The sequence below is a fragment of the Chelonoidis abingdonii genome, chromosome 20 (assembly GCF_003597395.2).
Source record: "Chelonoidis abingdonii isolate Lonesome George chromosome 20, CheloAbing_2.0, whole genome shotgun sequence".
Lineage (NCBI taxonomy): Eukaryota > Metazoa > Chordata > Testudines > Testudinidae > Chelonoidis > Chelonoidis abingdonii.
Window position 1 is genome coordinate 5,759,732 of NC_133788.1, and position 13,947 is coordinate 5,773,678.

Below are 13,947 nucleotides of genomic sequence, written 5' to 3' on the forward strand. Positions count from 1 at the left end.
TTCCGCCGTTAGGGGGCGGGCCTGGTCAGCTCTGGGCTGTCGGAGCCAGGCTGGGGAGCCCGGTGTCCCTCCCCCGCGCGGGTCTCCCTCCCACCCCCGCCATCACTCACCTGCCGCCGGGGCCGCGTGCGGCGCGCTGGCCCTGCGCCGCTCGGGAGCCCGGAGCGCGGAGCGGTGGCGGCGATCGGAGCCCGGGGCGAGCCTTGCCCGCGGGATGGAGGCGCGGGGAGGCGGTGCAGGGTGGGGGCGCGGGGCCCGCCTGCGGCTGCAAGGGGATCCGCCGCTGCCTGCTCTGCCAGGGGCCCGCGCCGGCCGCTCCGCCCCCGCAGGTAGCCGGGGGAGGGGACACTGGTGGGTTGGGGTAAGGGTAGAACGGGGGGGTTAGGGGCGGTGCGGACAGGCACAGGGATTGCCCAGTGCCCCCTTGCTGCCCCCGGGGGACAGAGAGCAGCAGAGGGGGCTGTAGTCTGCCTCTCCCCACCTGGAATGGTTTTGCATTCCCCACCCCCCATACTTCCTTCGTTAGAGGGAGCGGCTAAGGCGGGGGGATGGGGGGTATCTGTTACATCAGCTGCTTCCATTCAAGTGCCCTCCCCTGCTCCTGCCAGGTGGAGGAAACCCCACAAGGACAGCCCCTGCCCTTGGCATTTCCAGGGCATGGTACTGGTGATAGCTTCAGGCAACGGCCTGGCTTGGGGAGCATGACATTGATCTCTACCTGATTAGGAGTGATGCTAATGAGCTTCAGAGGGCATCCCCTCTAGCCAGGGCAGTAGATGTTGCTTCGACTTTGAATAGGGCACTGTCAAGACAGATCTGGATCACTTCCTGTTTAGATTAGGCCTGTGGCAAACGCATCAAAGGACGTGTTAGTCATGCAATTGGAGCACCCCGGTTGTCCAGCCCACACCCCATCCACAGTCAATTGCTCCCATTTCACCTAGAGGCAGGAAAGTCACAAAATAGTAATTGGGGTAGTCCTGGGGCTAGTGCACCCGACAGTGGGTCCATTTTTAAAGCATAGGATTCTGTTACTCTAACCAGCAGCATTGGTAGAGGTGCCTCTGGTTTTGCAGGGAGTCCAGCACTCTTTGCCCCAGTGAAGTTGGTTGCAACCTGGAGCACTGAGGGATGGGAGAGGGGCAATCATCCCTCAAATATACATAGTGTTTTAAGAATGCACAGCTTGTTATTTTTCCTCCAGTGATGGCTTGTACTAGAGAGGTCATTGTTAAAGAAATACAGTGTCTATTAACCTGCATTGCAAAGATGCAGCTACAAAAAGAGGGCGACATTTCAATGAAGACAAACAGTGTAACTGTTTAACTCTGTAACAGTCTTATGCATAGCTTACCTGTTGCAATGCTGTAACAGATATCATGGCAGTGTCTTATCTTGCTGTGTCCTTTTTTATTTCCGCAGAAACAGGGTAACTTCACTTATTGTCCAGCAGCAGGTTTAGCAGTAGGAAATGAATGCTCAGAGTTTGCTGGCTGGGCATTTCCATTTCCAGGAGTGTTCTTGCTGGAGGAGTTTATAAACCCAGATGAGGAATCTCAGATGGTTCAGCTGATGGATCAAGATGACTGGAAACTATCACAGTCTGGCCGAAGGAAGCAGGTCCGATTCCAGAAATATGCTTATTTCTAACTCCCTCTGGGGAAGGAGATTTCTTCAGTTAACAAAAAATCATATTTTAGGTTTAATATTTTCATTAAATTGATTCTTTTTTAAATAAAACCATAATTGTATTTGGAATTAGCCAGGATGGGCAGGGGTGGTGTCCCTAAGCCTCTGTTTGCCAGAAGCTGGGAATGGGCGACAGGGGATGGATCACTCGATGATTACCTGTTCTGTTCATTCCCTCAGGGGCACCGGGCATCGGCCACTGTTGGAAGAGAGGATACTGGGCTAGATGGACCTTTGGTTTGACCCAATATGGCCGTTCTTATGTTCTCTCAAGAGTGCATATAATAGTTATAATGAATCACACATGATAGTATTTGAATGTGCACTCTCTCAGTGTCCATAAACAGGAAAACTTACTAAAAGAGTATAATATGACCCCATGAAAGTCATATAATCAGAACGTGACTTGCACCAGCAAATCACTGGTAAAGATGGGAATAGAACCCAAGAGACCCAGGGCTCCTCAGTTTGTCCAGAAGATAGTGCCTCCCTAGAAAAGCATGCCCCAGATTTTTAATCATCATCATGTGGTTTTCCTTTTCAACAGGACTATGGGCCCAAAGTGAACTTCAAGAAAAAGAAGCTGAAAGTTGATGGTTTCATTGGCTTGCCCAGTTTTAGCCAGGAGATTGTGCAGCGAATGAAGGCTCATTCTGCGCTAGAGAATTTCTTTCCTGTTGAGCAGTGTAACCTGGACTATCTACCTGAAAGAGGGTCTGCCATTGACCCACACTTTGATGACTGGTGGCTTTGGGGGGAGCGACTGGTTAGCTTAAATTTGCTCTCAAAAACTGTGCTGTCCATGTCTTGTGATTCGGAGGACAGTCTCCAGTTATTTGCCACTCTCAGTCAAGGAAGCGGGGAATCAAATCACTCTGCTTCACTTCAAGCTTGTCAGACCCATAAACCAAACAGCCACACTCCCACATCAGCATGTGAAAATTTAGACAGTTGGGATATTGACCACTCATCTCCCCCAAGACTTATTCCATACAAAGAAGTTACTGTAGACATTCTCTTACCTAGGAGATCACTGATTGTGCTGTATGGAGATGCACGCTATAAGTGGAAACATGCAATTTACCGCAAGCACATTGAGCATCGCCGGATCTGTGTCACCTTCAGGGAGCTGTCTGCAGAATTCACTTTGGGAGGAAAGCAGGAAAAACTGGGTAAAGAGCTCCTCGAAATAGCCCTGACATTTCAAGGAAAACCAGTGTGAACAGGGGAAGAAAATCGGAATTATGACTTGTTTTCGATATTTGAAAATTAAAGCTCAGATTTTTTGCAATTTATCACTGTCTTATTTGGAGATTGTTTAAGGGCCATTATCTGACCAAATTATGCAAAAAATACAAAAAGCTAGATCTCATGGAAATGTTATAACATTGCAGCAGATTCAAGGTGCTTGCTTATTTTTAAATAAGCCTTCCCTTGGGTATCAAAACCCAAAGCCATTGTAGCATTAGCTGCTGGATGAGAATCAGGAACTGGCTACTGTACTTTTGTCTTTACTGTAATGAAATGCAAAGTAGTAAACAAACCACTTTAAAATAATCACTTGAAGCTAAGGTGTAAACCAGGAAGGAAACTTGGTTTGTAAGTGACTTTCAATTCGACAGTCTGTATAGTCTAAACATTATTGTAAATTGATCTAAGTTGATTCTGATGTTTCAAATTACTGCAAGCAGAAAAGGGCCTTGTTCTTTAAGTATTTGGGATCATCTTACTGCATGGACTTTTCTTTAGGGCTCTATTTTAAGAATCCAGGTGCTCTGCCTAAACTAATAGTGAATGAAAAATAAATGTCCCTTCCTATAGGGCAGAATGTTTCACACTGTCATTCTAGGAACCAGTCACTAACCTTCTGGTTCAAATTCAGTCCAAGCAATGGAGCAGATTCCAAACTTTACTTGTCCAGGCTCAGTTCGGAGACACTGCTTTTAGAGCTGCACTGTTCCTTAGGGACATAATCTTCTTGTTTGCATCAGCTAGTTCCTTTAAAGGCCAGCGCTCCAGGGGAGGAGCATAAGTACCTACCCATAGATAATACAATCCGCACAGAACTAATTGAAGTAAATTTTCCCTTTACTGAAAATATTAACGGTCGTTGTGAGAATTAATCATATATAAGTGTATGACCTACATCTTCTGGGATTTCAGAGCGACGGAGCAACATTTGCGGTGGGCTGTTTTCAAAGACAATTCAGACATCTTCAGTATCTGAACTCTATCTAAGTAGGTTGTGTTCTTTTCTGAGCATATGTGTAATCTCTGACCTGCCATTAATTCACAGTAATAAAAGTCTGTTTTTAAGAATAAGCAAAGAGGCAGACTACAGCATGAATCCTTTCCTGTAACTTCCAACAAAGGCTCAGGTTTGTGTCACTCCATGTAGGAGATTTGAGAAGTCAGCTGGGGCAGAAGCTAGTTTCTTCATGTTGTAAGTCTTAGGCTTCAGCCACTTGTTTGTAGTGAGTGATTTTTTTTTCTTTAATACAATTGACACAAATAGAAAAAGCATTGAGTTATCTGATATTTTAATCACATTGAGTTTTACATACACAAACACAGGTCTGTTCATAGTTGCAGACAAAATGAACAAGTTTCAGTTTAGTCAAATATTTAAATGCAAATACACAAATAGCAACATATTAATTCTTACATTGATTAGCAAGTATTAAATGTACATCGTGTCACACCCGTGACTCCTGCATAAGCATCGAAACCATGAGCTGCTATTCAGATTTGCTGACAGCAAAGCATTTGCTTCACACACTTATAGCATTCCCTCGCTCTGCAGGAAACAATATACTGTGATTGCAGGGAAAATCTGTCTCGGCAGGAAAATTCTTTGTGCCCGATACTACTGTAAAAATGCAATGTACATGAGACTTGTTCACTACAGCCACATGTCTATTTAAAAAAACAAAACCAAACAAAAATACCCCCCTCCCATAGGCTACAAGCTTTTTGGTCCAATCAGAAAGCAGGATTGTGTGTAACTTGTGCTCTTAAGCTAAAGACCCCCCCAACTTTTTCTGGTAAACGTACCAGTTCATTCTAACCTCTTTTGTACTGCTAGCACCTACGTCCTACTACTCAGTTGCATAGCATGCTCTGTCGCAAGATGAGTCTTGGAGTGCTCCCAACTCCATCTCAATTCAGTGCATGTCCAATTGACTGTAAGGAAGGCAGCGGCAGAATCCTGGAGCGCGGTACAATGGTTCAGTGAGTTAAGAAGCCTTGAGTACCACAGTTGTATATGTAACAATACTTTGGAACCATGGTCCTAAATCATCCTGTTTGCTGTTAGCTTACTAAGCGACAGTAGACAGAGTATTTAAATTAGCATTTGGTCCTTATATTTCAGTCATTAAACATTCTTCATTTAACTTACACTCTGTGCTCTCACTCCACTGCTAAAATACTACATGTGCTGGTTGTTTTAATCTCAAGGTACCAGATTGTACAGGGCTGAAAACACAGCCAATAAACACATAGTACAGCGTGAGCCAAAGTATGCACTACCATTGATCCTCTTGTTATGGAGTTCTGTTCTCCATGAAACAATCTAAATGAAGACAGTCCCTGACCCGAGGAAAACAGACTAGAGACTCAGAATGAACTAACCTTTAAAAAATGTATGCTGTTATATTCTGAACTATAAACTAAAGGGTTTTATCCTATGTATTTTAGAGAGGCTGAAGTTTAATTTGGTCACTGCTTCTTGCTGCATCTTAGTGCATACTTTTCCTAGGTAAACATTGACATGAGCACCTGTTTAAGGAACTCCTGAATGCAATACTTGTAAACCTGGCATTTCATGCTGCTATGGCATCGGTAACACACATGGTGGCTCTGTTTTGATTTGTGAAAAGCATATGCACGTTCTCGCATGAAAAGGCAGAATGGCAGCATTGTAAAGACATTAATAGTTGTTCTGGATAATCAAATATTGTGGAGATCTGTGGAAGGTATGAAGAGGTTTTTAATCTGTAACTAGTAGCTGCTAAGAAGAGTTTGGGGCTTCTTTGCTAATGCAGTTAATGTAATATATTTAAACTATTCAAGTTCAATGCAACAGTAACTCCTATCAGAGCAGTATATTTTCTTAACCTAGATTAGTGCTTGTAAACACATTCCAAAAACAGGCTCCTTCTCAAAAATCAAATTTATCAAATTGACTTGCATCCCGTACATTTTATAAAGGGGGAGCCTACTATATTTGGTCAAATTAAATTAGGTCAACATCCTAACGTCCTATTATATTTTCTTTGTCCATGCAGGACACTGGATGACTCAGTCTAGCCTTCAAAAATATAGTCTTAAACAGCATGACAGTGTAAAGACCACTGTACTTTAGAAAATCTTTACCCAGTTTCACATAGGATGGGTTCTTATTATTCACACATCTAGATACAGTCTAGGATATATATGTATGCCATAAAATACTCCATGCATAGGTAAAGCAAGACTGGAACAGGAACTAGGTGGAAAAAGCCCCACAGACTTCAAAAGTTTTCTCCTGTCACTGAAATTATTCAACATTTTGTTCTCGGTATCAGTTGTTACAATCAAAGCAAAGGTGAGCTTTGAACTGTATGTACAGATATTAATGGAGATGTTTGCTATATTGAGATGGTTATCAAATGATTTAGAGCATTAACTTTGAAGTGGACACAAAGGAGATTGATGGTGAGAAGTTAATTAGAAAATAAATGGGCTGGCCTGATTGTGCTGGCACTTGGGGACAGAACTGGTTTCTTTGTTTCTCTGGCCGCAAGGAATGGGAGGGGAGGGGCTCGTGGCAGTGGTACAAAGCTTGGAGGACAGGGAAGGTATGAAATGGGGAATGTTGAGGGTATGAGAATTTAAAATCCAGGATGTAGGAGAGAGAGGGGGACAGAAGAGGATGGATGTCCTGAAATACTGGAAAATATTGGCCAAGGAGCTTAGGCTCCAGTCCTGCAATTTACATTGCATGGCAGCCTATTGTGCTTTCATGGCGCTCTAGTGACATCAATAAGGCTTCACACGGACATTCCATCTGTGTGTTGTAAATTGCAGGGTCAGAGCTCAAGGATACACTGCTAAAGTCACAAAGTCAAGCATACTAACTCTGTGGTGGTGTGCATTCTACCTTCCCACATATTACTACCGCTTATTGTAAAATGCATACCACACTTTAATTCATCCACTGTGTTTAAGGCATCTTAATCATAGGAACATAGGAATTACTCGACTGGATCAGATTGAGGTCCATCTGTATCTTGTCTCTGACAGAACCTCCACCAGATGCCTCAAAGGAAGATGCCAGCACCCACAGTAGGCAGATGTGGTCTGCCCCCATGCAAGTCTCATCCAAATCCCCAAGAATCAGATTGGCTCCAACCTTGCATCTGGAGTTTTTATCCCTTCCAAAACTCTGTATCTTGACTGTGATTTTAAGCGAGCAGCCTTAGGCCCCAACCCTTCCAGTACGTACAGACAAGTTCAGTGGGCGTACTTATGTGCTTAAAGATATTCAAAAGTTTGCTAGATCAAAACCTTGACATTGCATTACTGTGGTCTGGTGCCTTTCCATTCCTGCCAAATAATTTGTCTTTGTCTTTTACTATTATTGTGATGCAATCTAAAGGGGAAGGTGACCGTTTACACTAATATGGTCACCACTGTTGCAAAATTGTAATAAATCTTGTACAAAGGGTGCCCTGTAAGGGATCATTTAAAAAGTCATAATTTGCTGAAACTCATTGTCCTGTTTGAATGTATCATCGTTGCATATGAAGTTATGAAATGCTGAGATATATTTGTAACTCAAAACATGTTGTGAGGTTGAGAAACACCCACAGGTTAGCTCTTCAGAATGACAAAGAAGCTGTAAACAAGGGTAAAGACACCTCAGATGGCATGTGTGCAGGAAGGGGCAAGCAAAGATTTGAAATTGATATGAGGAACTGAGGGCAAAGCACTTCTTCTGCCATGGAACTGCTCAACCCCTTGAGACAGCCAGGGTTTTTCCGGCAAACAAAGGATCAAGATATGAAAGGAGAGAACAAAGGCTCCTGGCCACCTCTCTCCTACCCCATCTCTGGATGGTGAATTCTGACCGGGGAAGTTTTAAACAAAAGGACTGAGGTCTTAAAGCTACTCGGGCAACCCAGAGAGACTTACAGGAAACTAGCAGATTTAACATGCATGCTAACATTTTGGACTACATTCTCTGATCCAACAGTAATATGTTTTACCTGTCTTAACCTTTTAATAAATCATTTCTTCTCTTAGTTAATAAATCTTTAGTTCATTTACTAAGGATTGGCCACAGTTGTTTCTCGTGTAAGGTCCTGAGCATCCATTGACCTGGGTAGAACCTAATGTGCGGTGGGTTTTTTCGTTTTAATAACCTTACATCACAGAAGTCTAGTTTGTCCGGGTGGTAATAAGGGGCTGGAATGCCTAAGGGGATTGTTTGTGGCTCCCTTGTAAAATTAGTATAATGATCGAGGAGCAGATTTTATTACTGGTTTGGTAAAATCTAATGGTCGAATATACCACCAGTTTGGGGGGGAGGGGAAAAGGGGTGTCTGCCCTATTTTCTGGCAATCTGTCCTGAGTTTGGCATTTTTAGCTGTGACCCACTCCAGGCACAATGACAATTATTTGTTTATTTAAGTCTTGTGTTATGGATGTTATTTGTCCCTTCACATAACACAAGAACCAGGGGCCACCCAATGAAATTAATAGGCAGCAGGTTTAAAACAAACAAAAGGAAGTAGTTCTTCAAACAATGCACAGTCAACCTGTGGAACTCATTGCCAGGGGATGTTGTGAAGGCCAAAAGCATAACTGGGTTAAAAAAAGAAATTATCTAAAAAAAATTAGATAAGTTCATGGAGGATAGATCCATCAATGGCTGTTAGCCGAGATGGTCAGGGATGCAACCCTCAATGTCCATAAGCCTCTGATTGCCAGAAGCTGGGAATGGATGACAGGGGATGTATTACTTGATAATTGCCCTGTTCTATTCATACACTCTGAAGCATCTGGCATTTTCTGCACCTGCACCATTCACCTTTTCCTTGCAGCAAAATCCTCCATTGACACATTTACAGTCCCAGCACCAGCTGATGTCCCTGTCTGGGCCCTCCGCTATCAGGGAGAATTTAAGTGATGTTGAAGAGGGAGGGAGTTTCAATAGGCTTTACTAAAATCTTAGCAGATGCTCCATGAGCACACTCAGATGTGATTTTTTCCTTAATCAGTTTTTCAATGTCTCATCTCTTTCCTCCTCAAAACAAAGGCACACATCCTCTGGGGATTTATGTCCCAGCGAAGTTTCAGACTCCAGCCATTTTTTTTTTTTGTAGCCATGTTCAAAAATAGTTTGGTTAGAAACCCCACATTTGCACAATAGAGTGCACTGGGCCACTTTTTAAAATTAAAACCACAATTTTTCTTTTTACTCTGCTTTTAATAAGACACCACTAAGTAGATTTTGCGAATCTTTCCAAAAGGTCCCCATCAGAGAGAGCCAAAGCACATTTTATCGTATCTTAACCTGCTTAGCAATCCTAACTGTCTCAGGTACTTGCAAAGAAACAATTGAGGAGAAGACGACAAAGTCCACTGTACCTTTAAGAGCTTCTCCCTATTATGATCCCCAAATCTTTGGTCTGGACTACTCTTCTGTCATACATAAGCCAGCTTTGGCCTTAGACTTACTATTTCTTATTATCTAGAGCAAACTTCATTTCCCTAAGATCGATCCAGATTCTTGAAATCTGCTTGCATTGTTTCCCCCTCCTATCTGGAGACAGCAACTATTTAAATGTGCACATTCTTATATCCAACTCATAACTTTTAAGTGAAAAGTCTCAAGCTACCACCCAGATGTATAATACCTTACAAGGAACTTCTGTCCAGCAGCCAAGATGCCATTTATAAACAGTTGTTTCACGGTTTTGGCCAACTTTCTATCCAATACATTATTTACCTCTTGTCACAGCGTGAACTGGGCCTTTAAAAAGATCTGAAGCCCCGGCATTCTCTTGCCCACACCTGGTTCCCTCCAAAATAAGGTGACTGCAGGCTATCGCAAGGTCTGTTTGGAAGAAGCAGGATTTAAGTGAGTATGCTGAACCACTCTGAAGCACATGATCAAACCCTCCTATGCAGTCTCCAAAAGCAGCCAGGGATGAATGGAAAATGTACTACAACGGCTCAGGTCTTTCCTCTCAGACTGAACCCAATGGATTGTCAGGAATAATTGCCTCCAGCCCCCTCATACCAGGCATCCCACCAGGCTTAGCTCTTTTCCCATTCCTTTGAATGGGTGTGAAGCTTTTGGAAAAGCCAGTGAGATAGCATAGGCTGAAGTACCAACAGTACATGGATGACACCGAACTGTACATCTTCCTTCCATCAACTGAAAACCAGTCTCCAAGCTTTCTGATTGCCTTTCTGACATCGACATCAGGAAAAAGAGCAGCTGGCTGAATTTGAATCTGGATAAAGCTGAAGGAATGCTAGCAAGAGGAGGAAAGTAGAGGCATTACAATCCCATCTATCAAAGTGCCAGACATCTAGGCTGGACTACTGCAATTCTCTGGATCTAGTAAGGAAGACCCCATTCCCAGAGTAAACTCTGCACAGAAAAAGATCTTGAAGATATTGTGGATAATTCTCTGAAAACATCCATTTAACGTGCAGCAGCAGTCAAAAAAGTTAACAGAACATTGCAAATCATTAAGAAAGGGATAGATAAGAAGACAGAAAATATATTGCCTCTATTTAAATCCACGGTACGCCCACACCTTGATATGGCCACCACCGTCTCAAAAAAGATATATTGGAATTGGAAAAGATTCAGAAAAGGGCAACAAAAATGATTAGGGATATGGAACAGCTTCCATATGAGGAGATATTAAGAAGGCTGGGACTGTTCAGCTTGGAAAAGAGACGATGAAGGGGGGATACGATAGGAGGTCTAGAAAATAATGACCAGTGTGGAGAAAGTGAATAAGGAAGTGTTATTTACTCCTTCTTGTAACACAAGAACCAGGGGTCTCCAAATGAAGTTAATAGACAGGAGGCTTAAAACAAACAAAAGGAAGTATTTCTTCACACAACGCACAGTCAACTTGTGGAACTCTTTGCCAGAAGATGTTGTGAATGCCAAGTATATACCAGGGTTCAAAAAAAGAACTAGATAAATTCATGGAGGATTCAGCAATTACTATAAGCCAGGATGGGCAGGGGTGGTGTACCTAGCCTGTGTTTGCCAGAAGCTAGGAATGGGCAAAATGGGATGGATCACTTGTTCTGTTCATTCTCTCTGAAGCACCTGGCACAGGCCACTGTCAGAAGACACAATACTGGACTAGATGGACCTTTGGTCTGACTCAGTATGGCTGTTCTCATGTTCTTACCCCAACACACTGCTTTCTGCACAGGCTTCCCAAAGAAGACAGTCCAATTCAAAGTCACAGTCCTGATTTTCAAAATCCTACAGAGAACTGATCCCCAAACCCTGAGACCACATATCTCCCTCTGTGACAAGGAACTCCCAGCCACTGTGTTTTAAAGGGAAAATGATACTGTCGACCAATAGATGTAGGTTTGTAACTATGGGAGACAGGGTCTGGACTAAAAATATGCAACTCACTTCCAGAAGAAATCAGAACAGCCACTAACCTCAGTGGATTCAGAGCCAAGTATAAAACCCATCTCTTCCCTAGACTTTCCTACAATAGTGCCCTCGTTCTCAAATTCATTCTTTTCTGAAATACTCTAAGCCTGATACTTACTGGCAGTGAGAGAAAGAGAGAGATCACTGTCACCTTTTTAAGTAATAAGAGGTGCCCCGACACTATGAAGAGGAGGGGCCTTTTAAGTACCTAGATAGGTAGCTTCCTTCCCTCAGCAGAGGAGACAGACCTAATAAGAGCAGCAGCTGGTTGGGGAGGCTCATTGGGGACAGCTTGGGCCAGGACCTGCATGGTTCTCTGCTAAAAGGGAGCCAAAGAAGGAACTGGCTGAGAAGACTCAGAAGACGACCTGGGGAAGAGCAGTCATCAGGGGTCTGCAGCAAAACCACTGGTGGCTCCCTGCGGCAAAGGATGAGGAACAGAGGCCACGAGGGGCTCAGTAGAAGACTGCAGGAAGAAGCCAGGGAGAAAGCCTGAACAGCGCTAGATATAAGCAGAATGTGGCCCTGGGAATCATGAAGCAAGCAGATGGAAGCTGAAGACAAAATTGTCGCTCTACAGTATAGGGAGGTCCTGGGGTGACATCTGGACTAGGAGGGACTAGAGGCCATGGGAAAAAATGCAACAAACAGAAGACAACAACTGGTAAATTTAGACAACTGAGAATGTAATGGAAGGAAACAGGACAGTCACTTACAAGCTTCACTACTGGAAATCCTGTTCATGCGAAGACAAGCAGCAGCTGCTGGAATTTTTGGCACAGTGGCTCAGACACGCACAGCTGGCCAAGCCAGGCCTCAACTCCATGAAGCCTTCACAAAAGTCTAATTAAAACAAGCTCATACTGCTTCAGACATTGCTTGGGAAACGGCTGAGTTTCACCATGCTGCCAAACACCCGTTTTTGGATCAACTACAATTTCTGTAGCTGTGGCTGACACCATATGCAACCTTTAAGGAACACGCATCAGCGAGTCTGTATGTGAGAGCGGTGAGGATGAAGACACATTAGAGGAAGACGAAGAGGCACAGGAGAAAGAGAAAAGGAACCACTACGCTTCGGGCAGGAGCTGCAGAGGAGCCATAGCAAGAAGCTGATGGGAGGGTCCAGGAATGCCTAGCTGTCACAGACCCCTGCAGCCAAGCAGTAAAAAGACTATTGATGCAAGGAGAAGGATTAATACCCACACACACAGGGCAGGGCTGTGGCCTAAATCTTGCTTGTTGCGGTTTTGACTTTATTTGCCATGGCAGAGGACAATTTGATTTGGAGGGAGGGCCAAATCATCCTACTGGCCTGCAGGAGACAGCCTTTAGTGCAGGGGTTCTCAACCTTTTTTGATTCTGAGGCCTCCCACTCCCAACATGCTATAAAACTCCATGGCCCACTTGTGCCACAACAACTATTTTTCTGCATATAAAAGGCAGGACCAGCATTAGGAGGTAGCAAGCAGGGCAACTACCTGGGGCCCCATGAAGCTAAGTTACTCAGCCTTCAGCTTCAGCCCCGGGTGATTGGGCTCGGGGTTTTGGGGCTTCAGCTTCTGCCCTGGGTCCCAGCAAGTCTAAAGCTGGCCCTGCTTGGCAGCCCTCCTCAAACCTGCTCACGGCCCCCCAGGGGGACCCAGACTCCTGGTTGAGAACCACTGCTCTAGTGAACAAAGTTAGGCACAGCCTGAGGCCTGATCTACACCAAAAACTTAAGTCAACCTAGCTACTTCATTTAGGGTTGTGAACAATTTCATGCCACTACATTTGAAACTCTGATTTTCATTACTGTGATCCTGATCTGGTTTTGAAATGTCAATACTAATTTTTACTGTGGTGAGATGAGAAAAGGAGTGAGGTGGGACAGAATTCAACCCTAATGTCCTAGCCAACCTCCAAATCAGGTAATTATACTCTACCCACCTAAACTAATTTCAACTGCAATCAGTATTAAAGTTCCATCCTAAAACTTGCATAGTGTACCTGTTCAATGTCAAATAGAGGCTACATTTCAATAATGGATGAAGAGATTACCGTTTGACATTCAAAACATGTTGGGAGTCCTTAGGATAGAGGTGCTACGTATAAGGAAGTGCATTAGCATTTGGTATAGAAGCTCACTGAAATTACATTTAGGAGCTTTAGTAGGAATTTTAAAACTACCCCTTACAGGAATAAGATCCTTATCTTGTGTATTTGGAAAGGAGTAGGTAGCCCTGTATAGGGTGACCAGATGTTCCGATTTTATAGGGACAGTCCCAATATTTGGGGCTTTTTCTAATATAGGCTCTTATTACCCTCCACCCCCTGTCCCGATTTTTCACACTTGCTGTCTGGTCACCCTAGTCCTGTGTAAACATGTCCCATGTTGATGAGGATAAGAATAATGGATGAAAAAACAGACAAGTGCTAAGCTGCTTGCCCAGGAATGACTGAATTAAAATGAAAAAAAAAGGATTAGAGTTGGCTTACCCGGAACTTGTCAGAGAGATATTTCAAGATACCTTCTCGTCTTGCTGCTCTCATTATTTCACACACACTCCATGCTGGGAATCTGATAC

General features: G+C 43.7%; 2 protein-coding genes across 2 annotated transcripts in view; one reads left to right on the plus strand and one right to left on the minus strand.

Annotated features, from left to right (window-relative positions):
* Positions 1–182, minus strand: part of LRWD1 (leucine rich repeats and WD repeat domain containing 1) — a 35,817-nt gene extending 35,635 nt beyond the window's left edge. The window contains exon 1 of the mRNA XM_032778021.2: positions 111–182. The gene's annotated coding sequence lies outside the window, so the exon portion shown is untranslated. The remainder of the gene's footprint in view (positions 1–110) is intronic.
* ALKBH4 (alkB homolog 4, lysine demethylase) lies at positions 182–4,016 on the plus strand. The gene is given in 4 exon segments (XM_032778008.2): positions 182–232; positions 234–329; positions 1,423–1,620; positions 2,237–4,016. Coding segments are annotated over 4 exon segments (987 nt in total). The 5' UTR covers positions 182–214; the 3' UTR covers positions 2,912–4,016.
* Positions 4,017–13,947: the final 9,931 nt, after the last annotated feature.